The sequence below is a fragment of the Vulpes lagopus genome, chromosome 4 (genome assembly GCF_018345385.1).
Source record: "Vulpes lagopus strain Blue_001 chromosome 4, ASM1834538v1, whole genome shotgun sequence".
NCBI lineage: Eukaryota > Metazoa > Chordata > Mammalia > Carnivora > Canidae > Vulpes > Vulpes lagopus.
This window is the reverse complement of record NC_054827.1, coordinates 73,068,879-73,084,373: the sequence shown is the minus strand read 5'-3', so window position 1 is coordinate 73,084,373 and position 15,495 is coordinate 73,068,879. Positions and strand designations below refer to the sequence as shown.

General features: G+C 40.1%; 1 protein-coding gene across 1 annotated transcript in view; it reads right to left on the bottom strand.

The window, feature by feature from the left end:
- PCSK1 (proprotein convertase subtilisin/kexin type 1) overlaps window positions 1-14,399 on the bottom strand; it is a 41,144-nt gene extending 26,745 nt beyond the window's left edge. The window contains exons 1-5 of the mRNA XM_041753894.1: window positions 13,996-14,399; window positions 11,058-11,162; window positions 7,752-7,862; window positions 5,116-5,262; window positions 3,776-3,852 (exon numbers count right to left, since the gene is read on the bottom strand). Coding sequence (XP_041609828.1) covers window positions 3,776-3,852; window positions 5,116-5,262; window positions 7,752-7,862; window positions 11,058-11,162; window positions 13,996-14,175 — 620 coding nt within the window. The 5' untranslated portion in view covers window positions 14,176-14,399. The remainder of the gene's footprint in view (window positions 1-3,775; window positions 3,853-5,115; window positions 5,263-7,751; window positions 7,863-11,057; window positions 11,163-13,995) is intronic.
- Window positions 14,400-15,495: the final 1,096 nt, after the last annotated feature.

Below are 15,495 nucleotides of genomic sequence, written 5' to 3'. Positions count from 1 at the left end.
AACTGAAGCTACCCTGACCAACAGACTCATTCTCTTGAGAAATGGGTGCACATGGAACGCATAAAAGGACTCTTATACTTCTTTGATAGATTAGCCCTCTTTGCTTTTGTAGAAGGAGAAACTGAGATGTCACCCTCTGGGAAGTAGTTCCTAGAAGTCTCCACTACCAGTATTTCCTTTTACACAGGATAGGAGATAGGGCCAGGATAGCAGAATCTGCAGCCTGAGCCAACAGAATCAAACTGTTGGCAGACATCCCCAGCACAGCACCTCTGTCCTAAAAATGATGCAATGTGACACCACCTATTATTTATCTCTCCTTACATACTGAAAATTATTTTCTTGAAAGGTGCAGTAGGATCACGGTACAAAAAAAAAAAAAAAAGGATTGATATTTTTCCCTCCTCTTACCCTCACTTCCCACCTCCACACCTTGAGAAAAACAGAAGGCTTTATCAAAGTGGTACTATGTCATTCTTTGTAGACCTGCAGTTTTTTTTCTTTCCTTAAATTAGGCTCTGAGATAAAAGAACCCTTTATTATCTTAGAACAATGGTAGTAACTGGCGTTTAAACAAATTGATTTTTTAAAAAATTATTCTACAAGATAGTTTAAAGACTACTATTATCCTGGTTAAAATATTCTTGTGACACATGTTATTTAACTAGAAAAATAATCTGTAAGTGGTATTGAAATTCTGAATATAGATTCATGCCAGCTTAATAGTAAGAGTTACCTGCACTTTTGAGATTTTATTATTTAGCGATTCCTCTTTTGATTTGCAGAGGAGAATTCAAATGCAGCTCTAATAATCTCATTTACATAGTAATAAAGAACAGCAGCAACACAGATAGTTTGGAGAGATAATGCCCTTGGAATTGGGAGATAATAGGTCTCTAACTGCTATAAAGTCCAAAACAAAATGGAGCCATTCATTTTCTAAACCTAAGGTGTTTATTTCTGACAACATGCTAGAAGAGTAACTACTCTTTATTATGCCTTTTGATAAATGATAGGGGTGCTAACTTTTTGGTTGATAGTCAAGAGGACCCAGAGAGGTAGTTACTTATTGTGTAATTTTCAAAAAGCAGGTTCTAAATTGGCTTAGAAAATGGACTTGTCTCTGACTCTGCTCCTCTCTGATGATATTATTCTTGTCATGTTGATTTCTTACTGAAAGGAAGTCTTAGTTGTTCATCATCATCATCATCATCATCATCATCATAGCAAACACAACTTTTTCTATGTACCAGACACCATACAAGCTAATTACATATATAAACTCATTTAATCCCCATAATAACCTAACAAAGTAGCTACTATTACCTTTTTAATAGATGATAAAACTGAGGCACAAAAGAAGTTAAATAATTTGTTCAAGGTCACCCAACTATTAAGTGGCAGATCTAATATTTAATCTAAATCTAACTGCAAAGCCCATCCTCTTAACTGTTTGGCTCTTCACACTAACTCTCTGCTATGTGGGAGGTCTATGGCAGGCACAAAATAAGTACTATTATATGGGCTACTTCTTTGAAGGCTTTGGAGCTCTGTGAATGGGGGGAAATGTGGCTATTCAATTGGCTATCCAGTATTATGAATACAGGATAAAAAAAGACTGTTCCCTTTGGAGGGAAGGAAAAGGGATATCTGAGTCCTTCATCTCATGAGTGCAGAAACTCTAGAGAATATAATTTCACCAAGTATTCAGCTATTATGCAACCACAACACAATTTAACACCTACACTGGATCCTGGGGCCAGACCTAGAGGACACTGCCTAGGAGGAAGACTGACACCTCCAGCTAACAGTCTCCTCACATGCACCCATACAACTGAGAGCAGATTTCCCTTTTGGTCTTGACCAAGGGTGTGGAATGAGAGTTGTCATTTTTACTTTATTCTAACTTCTTAGAATAAAGGCCCTTTTCTTCCAAGAACTTATTGCCCATTTCCTTAGGAAGTTCTGTTCTTTTTTTTTTTTTTTAATTTTATTTATTTATGATAGGCACACAGTGAGAGGGAGAGAAGCAGAGACATAGGCAGAGGGAGAAGCAGGCTCCATGCACCGGGAGCCCGACGTGGGATTCGATCCCGGGTCTCCAGGATCGCGCCCTGGGCCAAAGGCAGGCGCCAAACCGCTGCGCCACCCAGGGATCCCCAGGAAGTTCTGTTCAGAAGGGCAAGTGCCTCGTCACCCATTTTAGGAGACAAAATGAAAAATAGAGGCGGAGAGAGGTAAGTGATTTCCTCAAGGTCAGCTTCTATACTGATAATTGACAAGGCTATGACCACGAGCCAGGCTAACATTACAGGGTCATGCTCCAAAAGAGCATATATTGCTCCTGGTCCTGCAGTGCACTGACTCAGAAATAGGGCTGAAAATGTGTCTGGGTTTCCTGCCATAAATTCCTGAGACTTCCCACTTTCCTCCAAGGGCCCGCCAAGTGGTTTCCATTGTATTGTTACTAGAATATTCTAACTCCTAAGCAGTGTTTGTAGTCAACCCCTTTAAGAAACAAGCCTGAGAAGTAAATGGCACTGAAATAAGCAGTATCTTGGAATCCTCCTCAAGCCTCCCTATCTCCCCAAGGAGGAAATATACACCCAGAAGTTGAGGCTAAGTGTATGAGCTTCAGCCCTCTTTCTGGTGTTTGTTGGACCTTTGGTGGAGTGAACCATCCAAAGACACAAATGTTAGGTCAACATTACTGTACCAGCCACATGGGAATTTTGAGTGAGAATAGTGAGAAGGAAGAGGGAAAGAGGGGGAAAGAGAGCAAATGAAAAAAAAAATCAATTAATCCAAGTTGGATAATAGTCCAAGAGAGAAAACCATATAGAGAGAAAATGAAAGCATTTCATATACAATCTTCCCATCCCAATTGTAGCAACAAGCCCTAATTTTGCCTGGGCTTTGATCTATTTTGGTGCAAGTCTCCTCTGGGTTGAGCAAATGAAGAAGAAAATATGAAAGTCTTCTTGAAGTTATGAGACACATCGCAAAAGATGACTTCTCACCTGGATATGGGCACTTGAGAACATGTGGCTGGGAAAAAAAAGGTTAAAGTCTCTTGCTTCTGGCTCTTTATTTGGCCTTTTGCTTTGCCAGTTCTGGCTCTTGGGCTTCCTCATCACATTGTGGTTGCTAGGGAGAATTATTTTAGGAGTCAGAAGATATTCTTTTTCTCCTCCCTTTAGCCTTACAATACTCAGCAGAAACTCTGAGAGAGATTGCTGACTAGTCCATTGTGCCCAGAAAATGTTTTGGATTTGAGGACCGGGCCTCAGAGTACATCTCTGTTGTCTGGTATCTGGCTATATTTTTCTGAGGGAACTGGTAAGCATGGCTGTGGCCACCAAAAGAAGTCATGAGGATTTGTCATCGTCATCTATTTTTATTTTCATAACTAACATCAAATAAGTGCTAATAGTAAGGATTCATAGAGGAATTGGGGTTAGAGAGGATGGGCTGGAGATTTTACTCTTTATGACCTAAGCATTCTTTCTAAAGCTATAACTATTCAGTATCATTTGAGGAGAGCATTTCTTAATATAAGAAGAAAGTTTAATTGAAATATGGCTCCATAAGCCAAAAGAAACAAAAAGAGAAGCATTGGATTCTGTTTTAAAAGCAACAAAATATTGTGGTATGGATGGTGTGCATGAAAACTTTTCTAAGAGCTGAAATGCGGATCATATTTATAGTGTAATTTTCTCAAATAAGATAAAAGCATTTTAAAGTACATATTCCCCCCAAATCCACATTTACTCACTTGTTCTCATTTGTGGGATCATAACGGGGAAATGGATCATGGTCATTATCGTTAAAATCATAACTAGCCTCTGGATCCTAAAGAGACAATAGAAATAACCCTGTAGCATCATTTTTTTTTTTTTTTTAAAAAGTAGCACTTCCCAAGCCTTCTACCCCTACCCCCTCTATCCTGGATTATAGCTCAAAAGTCTGCATTTCAGAGTGTCTGGCCCAGTTGCTGATCATTTATTATACCTATAAACCAGGCATAAATGATGTACAAAGAAAAGTTAGCAAGCATCCAATTCTGGATGCTAATGTTACCAAAACCTATATAACTCTTTGAAACTCATAGGATATTAGAACCAGAAGGAATCAGAGTCTACTTAGTTCAACAATGTTATTTTTTAAGTGAGAAAACAGACTCAGAGAGGTTGAATGACTTAACTAAGATATAGAGATAGTTACTGACAGATACTCAACTCTCGTATGATTATAGGAGCAAATAGGTGACTGTGGGGTGGGGCTCAGATCCACAGTGATCTCCTTCAGCCTTCCCAGTCACACTAAATAAACATGTAATTTTATTAAAGAGAGTGTGCTTGAAATTTAAGACAAGTTTCTAGGTCCCACCTCCTTTTCCAAACAGATTGCTACACTTAAACATTTCCCACTTAGGAATTCTATTACCGCTATTGCCTCCTCTCTACATTTTCCATATCTTTCAGTAAGATTATTGAAAGATAATCTTTTTTTTTTTCTTCCCTTTTCCTTTGCTCTTTAGCTGGGGAACTTTGAATGAATGGAAAGGATGAAAGACAAGGGACAATCTTAAAGATGAAACACTGATCTAAAGACCTAAGATAATCATGTGCAAATTAACAGACAAGTAAGTAGTTTTCATTTACTTGTTTTCTTTTCTCAGCTTGCCATTGTTGCACTATGTGGTATACATTTTGAATTTGCACGATGTCAGAGATATTCACCTATAAAGGATGTGAGGAAGAAAACTGTAAAAATGATCTCAGGCATTATTCCTGATTTGATGGCTTTAATGCCCCAAATACTGAATGATGTACAGTCTGAATGGCTTTTAATAATTCAGATGGTATAGGTGCCTCCCCATTTCCTCAACACAAATGCTTTTGTAAAATCCTTGGCTCCACTGAATGCTTTCAGTACCCACTGATACAAAAAAGCTCATATATGCTGGCAGGAAGGTGAGGGAAGAGCAAAACCTTAGCCCTGATTCTCAGGGCCGGAATTAGAGCACTGTTCCATTTGAGCAAAGAAAATCCTTGTCTACGTGTCTGTGTAGACATCTCCCTAAGTTGCAGTCATGGGAGGGCCCAGACTCACATAATTGGCATAGATGTCTGTGTGATTCCACTCCAAGCCATCATCCAGTACTGTGATAACAACTCCTTTGCCTGTGATGCCTTTTTGCCAAACAGGTATCACGTGAAGATCCAGCTTGGGCAGGGCTGCAGTTACCCTAGTATCTTGCTGGTAAAGGAAAACAAAGAATTGACAAAATCATGATTTACTTGTGCAAAATGAGAACTGAAACTCTAGTCTGAAGACCCATCTTTTTTTCCCCCTAGGTCACTCTACTTTTTAGAAGAAGGTGATTAGGTGAAATAAAAAACAAAGTTGATTGTAGGGCCAAGTGAATCATCAAAGTACTGTTCTTTTCCCAGTTGTTCCACTGGAAAATCACTTGAAAGGATGAATCACTCTGTGCCCCTTCTCATTGAGCTACATAGCTTCTAAGAAGTTTATCCCTAAGTTTCATTCATTTGTAATGACATGCTCAAGCTTTTTATCTACCAAAGTTCTATTTGATGTTCCATGTTCCCATCTTTCCCCAAATCCTGAGCCTCCCTTGCCATACTGAACTCACTTAATAATATCTGGTTCCCAGTCATTCATGGATGTTTTAATAACTTTTCTAAAAAAAATGCAGAAACTAGAATGCCCAGGAGGCTGCTGTCTCACTAGAACTTGAAATTTAATTGCCTATTTCTAAGTATGAGTGATTTTTTTTTCAAGTATGGGTGATTTAGAGAGCAGGTATCTATGAGAGGAGACCTGGAGGTTTCTTTTTTCAGATGAATTTTCTGATAGTTAAAGTGTATGGGACTATAAGGAAGAAGAGCTGGATAGCAAGGGAATAGAGAGATGAACACATTTCCAAGCATGTGAAAGAGATGCCTTAGAAAATTGTCAGGTTTCTGGAGAAAGGAACAGTAAGAAATTTATAAATAATAACAGTCAAAAGTGTCAATGAATAAATTTCCCCATGGCTGATTCTCCTCAGAAAGAAGTAGGGGGAAACTGTTCTTGGTTTTTTTTCTTTTTTTTTTTTTTTTTTAAGATGTCTTCATTCGGGGCCCCTAGGTGGCTCAGTCAGTTGAGCCTCTACCTTGGTCTCGGGTCAAGATCCCAGGGTCCTGGGATGGAGCCCCATGTCCCCAAGTCAGGCTCCCTGAGCAGCAGGGAGCCTGCTTCTTCCTTTCCCTCTGCCCCTCCCCCTGCTCCTGCTCACACTCTCAAAGAAATAAAACTTTTAAAAAAAGTTTAAAAAAAAGATGTATTTATTCACTATATATATATATATATATATATATATATATATATGGAGAGAGAGAGAGAGAGAGAGAGTGTGTACATGTGAGTAGGGGAAGATGCAGAGACCGAGAATCTCCAAGCAGACTCCCCACTGAATGCAGAGCCCAACCTGGGGCCCATTCCACAACCCATAAGATCTTGACCTCAGCTGAAATCAAAAGTTGGATGCTCAACCTACTGAGCTATCAAGGTGCCCCAGTAGGGGAAAACTCTTAAAAAAAACTTACTAGCGCACCATGAAGCTAAATCACAGGAGGTTGGAACTACACATAGATATTTGGACAAAGCCAGAGAAGATTCCCATGTCAATTGCAAGAACAATCAATCACACAGTGTGATGGTTAAGAGTATGACCTCCAGAGCCATAAATAATGGCCCCACCACTGGTAAACAGATAACTCTGGCAAGTTACTAAACTTGCCTATGTCTCTGTTTCTTCAGCTTCTAAATGGGTATAATTATTGTATCTACAATATAATGTGAGAAATAAAGGAGTTAATTTATGTCAAACACGTAGAATAGTATTTGGCATATAGTCAATACACAAATGTTAATGAGTCTCTTCCACTGCAATGAGCAAGTATTGCCTAGGTTAAGAGAATATCAAGAGGAATTGATCCCTTTTCCCATCCTTTATACAACAAAGATGTCTAAGCCTTAGCTTAGGATTGTCATGAAAACTTATCTTTTGTTATGTTCTGGACAAAACCCACTTCTATCAACAGGTATTACTGCCATGAGGCTTAATATTAAAATGGAAGGGAAAACACTCTGCAGGCCAGAAAGAGCACTTAAAATTTCTCTACTCAATGCCCACAGACCAATGAGGATTTGGTATCTTAAAAGTAAAGTAGTTTGCAAGTCTAGATATCTGCATGTAGATGTCTTTTGTCTCTCCTTGTGTTCCTTCCTTTAGCTTAGTTCAGAAATTCTCACTTCTTGGCATGTAAAAATTGCCATTCATTATATATATATTCATGAATACACACACACAGACATACTGAATCATGTTCACTGTACCCTTTGGGTGATTTAAAGGTTCTCAAGAGTAACTTTGACCAAATGTGATTTTTTCCATGATTGCTGTTGTGGAACTCTTAACTTGCAAGACATGATTCTTCTGCATTTACCTCAGATAAGCTTAAGAGAAGAAATTAACAATCTTTCCTCTCATAGCAACTAAAGAACTGTGGTTCAGACACTTCCACCTAGTAAAACAGTTCCAGATCATGGAAGTTCCCATCAGCCCTAATCTCCAGGTAACATAGCCCTCTATTAAATTGCTTATCATTAAAAAAATCTATTTTCCAGATATAACAAAATAAATAGCTCAGGTCGTATACAGTCCTTCTGTAAGTACTTACCAAGTACCACTGCTGATTCCACATTGGATCATTGAAAAGATTTAGTGCTGAGTCTCTTAAAACTGAACGTTTACTTCTCTCCTTTTCATACTGTTGTTCAGCCCATATCACCTACAAGGAATTTTATGGCCAGAAAATCAGCAATAGTCACTTCTGTGTAACCGTCTTCCCTCTAACTGACTCTAGTACCCTCCCCATCAGAGTTGAGGCAGCTCAAAAATGTTTTCGTTTGCAGACAAGCTGGCAGCTCAGTGAGAAGGGATTGCTCACTGGGGAGATGAATATTCCGTCTATTAGAGTAAACTGTACCTTTAGGGGGAGGAGAAGGAGTCAGTGAAGTGATGATTCCCTCAAATTATTTACACTATGATTCCAGTAGAAGTAAAAGTTAGCCTCCTTTCATCAGCAAATGGACCATAATACTGATTTTTTATTGAGGTCTTAGGGTTTTGTAGCTGAAAATTTGTCCATTTTCATGGAATGAGTCAACAAGCTAAGAGATTCAAGAGACTGCTGTTATGGTGCTCTTACAGTTTAATTTCTTTTTATTCACTTGCAAAAGGTAAAAATTGCAAATGTTATGCAAGACAAGAAAGGTGCTGTGTCTTTGCAGATCGGAAAACCTGCTCCTCTGTGCTTCAAGCTCCTGCTTAAGAGTATTTAATATAAGAAACAGATCCAGGGTGATGAATGAGTACTACTGACCATGCACACTTACCATTAATTTAGTCTTATGTATTATGCAAAGAGATCTGACAGTACAAAAATTACCTTTCCAACATTTATGGCATAATCCTATTATACTCGAGATCCTGAGAGGGTGAGGGACTACCTTGTCGTTATATTCATTATGAAACAATACCATGCTCTCATTTTGCTGGGCAACATGACTGTTTCCTACCCAAAACATATCCTCTCTGTTGTACACTTCATGACAGTTCAGTGTCTGGTGGGGTTAGTTAATTGTGAGAATACTCATGAGTCAGATCCAAAAATAAAAACTAAAAAATAATTTGTTGCTAAAGGATAAAACCATCCACTAAGACTGTCCTGAATTTTGAATCAGAATATCTATGGCAAACCTAATATAAATATTGGGAGGGACTTGAAAGCTAGACATTAATTGCTATAATTTACTTTTAAAGAACCTATATGTTCAAGCTTAATTGTTTTGGCTTAAAATACCTCAATGTTTGGAATATACTGCCTGTCATCTGAGTTAGTCTTTGGAAACTGGCTGCTAGGGAACAAGTACTAATCTTTGATAGAGAGTCTTTTACAGTTGGAGATTTCATTAACAGACTTGTAAAGATAGCCTATTGCTGCATTTCAGAAGGCTATTTTGAAAGAATATTATCCCCCATTTAAAAAAGAGCAATAAAGTGAAAATCAAAAGCAATTTTTAAAAAATGGAATAGAAGAAGAGGCACTCTTCCATCTGATCAGATAAACATTCAGTTGTTGGAAACAGTGTTCTGATTCATGTCATTAACTCCAAATCCCATGCTAATCTCTATAAGAGCAGACCAAATGGAATAGAGGAAATTAGTGGTATCTTTCTATTATATATAAAATAGGTACCATGTTCTTAATTGTAAATAATTCTTTCAATTTGGGAAGAGCAGTAAAGATCATCTAGTCCAACTTTCAATTGCTAGCTTCTATGGGTTCTAGGATTTTTCCTTAAAAAAAAGTTATCGTGGGGATAATTTTTCATAAGATTGTATAGACTCCTTTTTTTATGAAGTTAATTTGGAGATTAAATTCTTAGTCTTTCTTCATTATCATTTGAGATTTTTGCCCCAAAATCAACTATTAAAGAAATAGCTAAAGAATAGAACTGGGCCATCTGTTCACTTTAGTGAGATATTTGTAGTAATAATCACAGGTATGGCTCCACTGTGACCAATTTTCTTCTGTGAAGATGAGAAGGGAGGTCAGTTTGACTTCCTTGTGCATCAATGTCAGGCATACATTTAGGCAGACAAGGAAATCTCTTTCTTGTTTTGCTCAAGGACTAAGCCTAGCCAGAATCTTGGAAGTTGTCCTACTTTTTCAGAGCCCATGCAATGAGTCATCTGCTTTGGGATGGCAAAAGGAAGACTTCACTGGACAGGAACTTTTCAACCAATGTTGAGCCTCTGATTCAGTCTCACGTATCTAGCCATGAACTTGAGTAAAAGCCCTGGGTGCATAGCAGCTCTGGTTCGCTGTCCGTGGTCCTGACTCAGCCTTCTTTGCCTAGGTGTGGTTGTTGTTTACCCAGGTCCGGTCATTCCCTACCCTGATACTTTGCCTTTTTATTCTTTCATTTAAAATTCCATCAGTTTCAGAACAAAGAAAATTGCAAATTATTTCACAGGGTTTGTAAATTCCATGTCCTTTCAATAGTTTTATCACCTTTCTGTCACTTATAGTTTCTTTATAGCAAGTTGAAAGGATGTATTCTATCTCTCATAATTCTCTGGAGTGTCCTAGGCAACAGAAATCATGATAACAGAAAACAGGCCAGCCAGGATAAATTTCTACCAGTATGGCACATTCTTGAGAAAAGGCAACATGCATACACAAATTTCAATACTCCCAATATGGTCACCATTTCTATTGTTATGTATGCTGATCTTGAAAACAGACTTCAAAAATCAATAGGTACGCTAGATGTACGTTCAAATTGTCCTCACACTATTTAGCTATATTCATTCTAGACATTTCCTGCTCTTGCCTAATCATTGAATATATATACAAACCAGGATAAAAAGATATCATATGCTTTCAGTGAAGCAATACAATACTTATAGAGACACTTGGCTCATGAAGACATGGATTTAAAACTTGCTCATAAACACTAATTCCCCATATAATGAAACCAAACCGAAATGGCAAGATATGTTTTCAGTTATTCTGAAATGTTTTTAAAATCCATGTTCATATGTAAAATTTCTTTGGCACCCTCCATTGGACATTAAAGTGCTCAGTAAATAACAGGCATATAATAAAAGGTTGTTAATTGATTATATTGGTAAACATTTTATTAGAGCTGCCATTAGTTTTCAATATTCATTTTCATGCTTTTAGACTGGATTTGTGAGCTAGTATTTTAAACATATTATATATATATATAATATATATAAAACGTTTAACTCAGCCTATCCAATCCAATCCAGTTATTATGTGCAGTGATAACCCTGTAGAAATAACAAACACTACAGATAATTGTGACCGCTAAAAAATAATCATATTTGCAAACTTTTTGCTCTTGTTGGAAATCATAAAGTAGATGTTTGAAAACAAATGCACAACACTTACACGATCATCATCAGATAACCTCTTAGTAATATGAAGGGCACTCCTTCGAGACCTTCGGGGATGGTTTTTATGTTTGAATAAGTAGTGATTTTCAAGTGATCCAATCTATAAAAGAAAAATATTAAAATAAAAACTTTCCAAAATAAGTATATATGGATTAGATTGTAACCCGAGTAACTTAGAGACAGGCAATTTTTATTAAGCCCATTCTTTAGGAGGAAGACACTGATAGACGCCTTCACTCTCTCGTGACTGTGTTGTGTGAGATGAGCTTACAATATCATCACTTTTGCTAATGGTATACTTGGGGATTAGTGATACCTCTTTTTCACACATTTCAGAGGAACTACATTGGTTTTCCTGTGTAACAATACTGTGTAGGTACATTTCTTTAAAAAACTCTCTTTATCAAATTTATCCTATCAGAGAATAATTTGTGGAAAGCTGGCAAACCCTTTGGGTACTATATATGGTCAGTGTTACCTTCAGCTAAAATAACTTCTTGTTGTTATAAAATATAGTCACTGAAATATAGTGACAATTGTTATAAGCTACCAGTAGAGACCATTTGACTTTCCACTAGTTCAAGGCGTTCTGTATATACATGGAGTTGGGGAGAGGGAAGAGTAGCCATAAGAAAATATCACCAATGCTTAGCTCTTTCTCTGTTATCAACTGGTTTTGCTTCTGGTCACTTCTCTAATTCTATCTTTATCCCGAGGCCTTTGGGAGCTCAGGGTAATGATGCTAAATTACTGTAAACAACGGGAGAGATAAACAGAATCAAGAAAGCACTATCAGTATTTTCCAAAGAATTTTTATTTTAAAAATGTTTGTTAGTAATGTCATTTTAGCTGGAAATGGCTAGAAAAAAATCTATCACGTGCAAATCATATGTAGATATAGATTTCCCCCCATTATTTCTTAAAGATTCCTGTGATCATTCCATCCCTTCTTTGAAGAGCCTACCAAGAATACTGATTTGTTTTTTGGTTTGGGATGTGTGATTTTGAAAGTAATTCCCATAACGAATGGTGCAGGTTTGGATATATGTCTGGGGCTAACAGGTGAGAAGAGGAAAAAGGGATATTTTTGCTCTCTTACCCAGTCTTTTTCCACACAGTTACCAGTGCCATTCAGCTGCCCAAAAGACATAGGATCAAGTCCCCAGTTATTCCTGTATAGGATGGGCAAGATTTCCATGTTGCCCACAGTAGCTACCAGTACAATTCCACCTACTGCTCACACTCTCCTTAGATCCCAACAGTTCGCTGCAGTTTCTTCTAAGCTGCTCTCTTTGAATCTTCCACCTGTCCCACAGTCTGTTTTCTATGCCCTGAGTGCCTTCTACCTCTCACAGTGTTCTCCTGGCAACCTTTGACTTTTCTTCCTGAACCCTGTACAAATGTTTCCTCCACTTCGCTCTTTTTTCACTCCTCTCCAATTCTTGTCCCTCTTAAATCCCTCAATCAACAAATACTGAGATCCAGGTACAACTTCTATTACACCAATTACATGCAATTCCAGTTATTTGTTACTAAAAATCTCTCCTTTAGCTTCTTGATTCCTTGAAAGTTTCTTTTCCTCCTATTATTCCTCAGCCCCCAAAACAGAGCCTTGGTACAGAACAAAATCTAGGCAAAAGCAAAAAGTCTTGGTCTGCTACTGGGACGCGGGGACCGGCTTTTCTGCTGGGCATTTTAAAGACAATTTGGCTCATAAAATTAGAGAATGAAGCCTCTGGCAAGGAGAGGCGTATTCCCCAAGCGGATTCGATCTATGGAATCGCCAACGCCCACGCCGATTACTCATCCGTGACTTCAGCGGCATCTCTCCAACCACCTCCAGAAAAAAAAAAAAAAAACGCGCCAAAATGTTTTACAACTCCCTCCTCCCCCGCTTTGAGGCACACTTCCAAGGCAAGGGGCGAGGGCTTGATTCTGAGCCAAGGGAAAGGAAAGCTTAGATTAAAAATCACACCCCCTGGGGTTTCTCCCGGAATCGCACACCTAAGCTGTCACTCTAGTAATGCCTTACCCCCCTTCCCCCCTCCCCCCAACTATCTATTAAACCAGCTCTCCCTAGCATGGGCAAGTTCTTATCAGAAACTGAAACCCTCGCCTTGAGGAAGCTATTAGGCATTTGGCTGAAGGATAGGAAAGAAAGAAAACCTTGCCCCCACAGTCATTTCTGCAGCTTGACCCTTCAGGCGGACTGACCCAGCGAAGTTGGGAAGCTCAGACTTTGCAAGTTCCCCGGGAAGACCCAAACCTCCCCGCTGAGGTGAGCAGAGTTGGTCCCGCGTGTCTCACCCACCTCTGCTCCCGCCGGCTCCCCAGGCTGCTCCGCGGGCCCCCAGCCTCTGGGTCCCGAGTCCCGGCCTCGGGCGCTCTTCCCATGCCCTGGGCGTGCCCGAAAGGCTGCGGGCGCACATCGCCAAGCCCGTTTGACCCCTTTGCATCAGGACTTGGATCTGATGCTGCCATATTGAAAAAAAAAAAAAAAAAAAAAAGAAACAGCCGGCTCCTGACGCAGAGCCCAGCTGAGTCCCAGGGGACAGAGCGCAATGCCTCTCCCGGGGGCGCTCGGTTGGTAAGAGCTGCGTGCATCTCAAGTTAGGTGAACAAGCGTGGAGGGATTTTTTTTTTTTCCTCCCAAACCACGCGGGAATGGATTTAAATGCCAAAGCGGACGACAGCAAGAATAAGCTCTCCCCAGCTGCAGCGGCTTCGTTCTGCCTGGCTGCTTCCAGCCCAAACAATAAATAATGCAAGCCTTCTTTCTCCAAGCGCGCCAGGGGCGAGAGCTGCAGAAGCTCCTGCTCTTCGCCCACTGGGCTCAGGAGAGTGCGACCTGGGGCTCCCACTTGGGAGATCGCACTTCAGTCCCGCCGGTCCCCGTGGGCCCCAGAAAGTTTCTGGAAAGTGCAAACTCTTACCTGACCCAAAAGGTCATAGCCCAGCTCCTCGGCTATGGCCGAAGCTGCCTCCGGTCCCCCGGGGATCTCTGCCGCCCATTCATTCACAAACTGCCTCTTGGCTTTTACACTGTTCAATGCACACCAAGCGCAAAAGAGAGCGAAAGCAGTACACTGCAGAGTCCAGGCTCTTCGCTCCATGGCTCTCACGCTCGCTTGCACACAAGTCAGAAGGAGATGAGGGAAAAGAAGCAAGAGAAAGAAGCAAGCAAGGAGAAAAGCTAGAAACACTAGCCCTCTTCCCCCTCGGACTCTGGACCACTTCTCGCTCCCGGTGGCTCTGCAAAGAGATAGGAGGCGCGCGAGGAGAGGCTGGGCGGTGGCGAGCGCTCTTTGGTCTCGCGGCTGAGTGGAGCCCCAGCCCTTCCAAGCCGGAATGGAAATGAGTGTTTACACGTCAAATCGACGAAAGCCATCTCTTGACGTCAGATCTACCTGGACTAAGATCTGGATGGTATTCCCGGGGGGGTTGGAGAATCGGCTAAAATAAGCAGGGAAGGATTAGGGAAAGGAAGGAACCGTTTGCTGGGATCAGTTAAGTCTGTTCCCTGACTGTAAATTCTGTAGCCATGAGAAACACCTTCACTTCTCAAAGAGAAGTGCCCCTATTTGAATGTTACTACCAAGAAGCAAAGGCTGGGAGTTACAGTACACTTTGCCTCCCTTCTGTCCGTTTTTTAAAAAAATATTTACTTAATTATCTCACGGGTTGGGGGGGGCAGGAAAGGAAGGAGGTGAGTTCTTATAAGAGCCCTGTGGATATCAGCACCTGCTATGAAGAACAGGGGTCTTAAGTCTGAAATCGGACAGAGGTTGGTAGAGCAGAGAGGAGGGAAGCTTCTGTTGACCAGATTCTGATCTAAATTGCCTAAGAACATAAGCACATCAGGAAGGCATTGTTAAAGCCATACTTTTAAAAATGTATTCTTAACTAACATTTGAAACCACCTTAAAGGGGATTCCTGGTTGCCTCAGCGGTTTAGCGCCTGCCTTCAGCCCAGGGCATGATCCTGGAGACCCAGGATTGAGTCCCACGTCGGGCTCCCTGCATGGAGCTTGCTTCTCCCTCTGCCTGTGACTCTGCCTCTCTCTTTCTCTCTCTCTCTCTCTCTCTCTGTGTCTCTCATGAATAAATAAATCTTAAAAAAAAGAAACCACCTTAAAGAAAACAAGTTTAGTTCATTCTCTCCTCAGTTTCTCCACTCAGTAAAACAATATCTAAAATTCTATTCTAGATATTGCAAAACCTAGTATCACCCCCCCCTTTGCTGTGCTTATCAGGAAAATGATTAATCACATAATTTTTAATAGAAAGTTATTTTCTTTAACTGTCAACAGTGGGGTCTAGGGACCCATACACTGTTGTGTTAACTCAGGGAGAGAAAGAGCAGGTGAACTCTGAACTTTCTATTTTTTCTCAGTAGGGCTCTTCACTTTGGTTTTAAACTGAAGTTGTGCCAT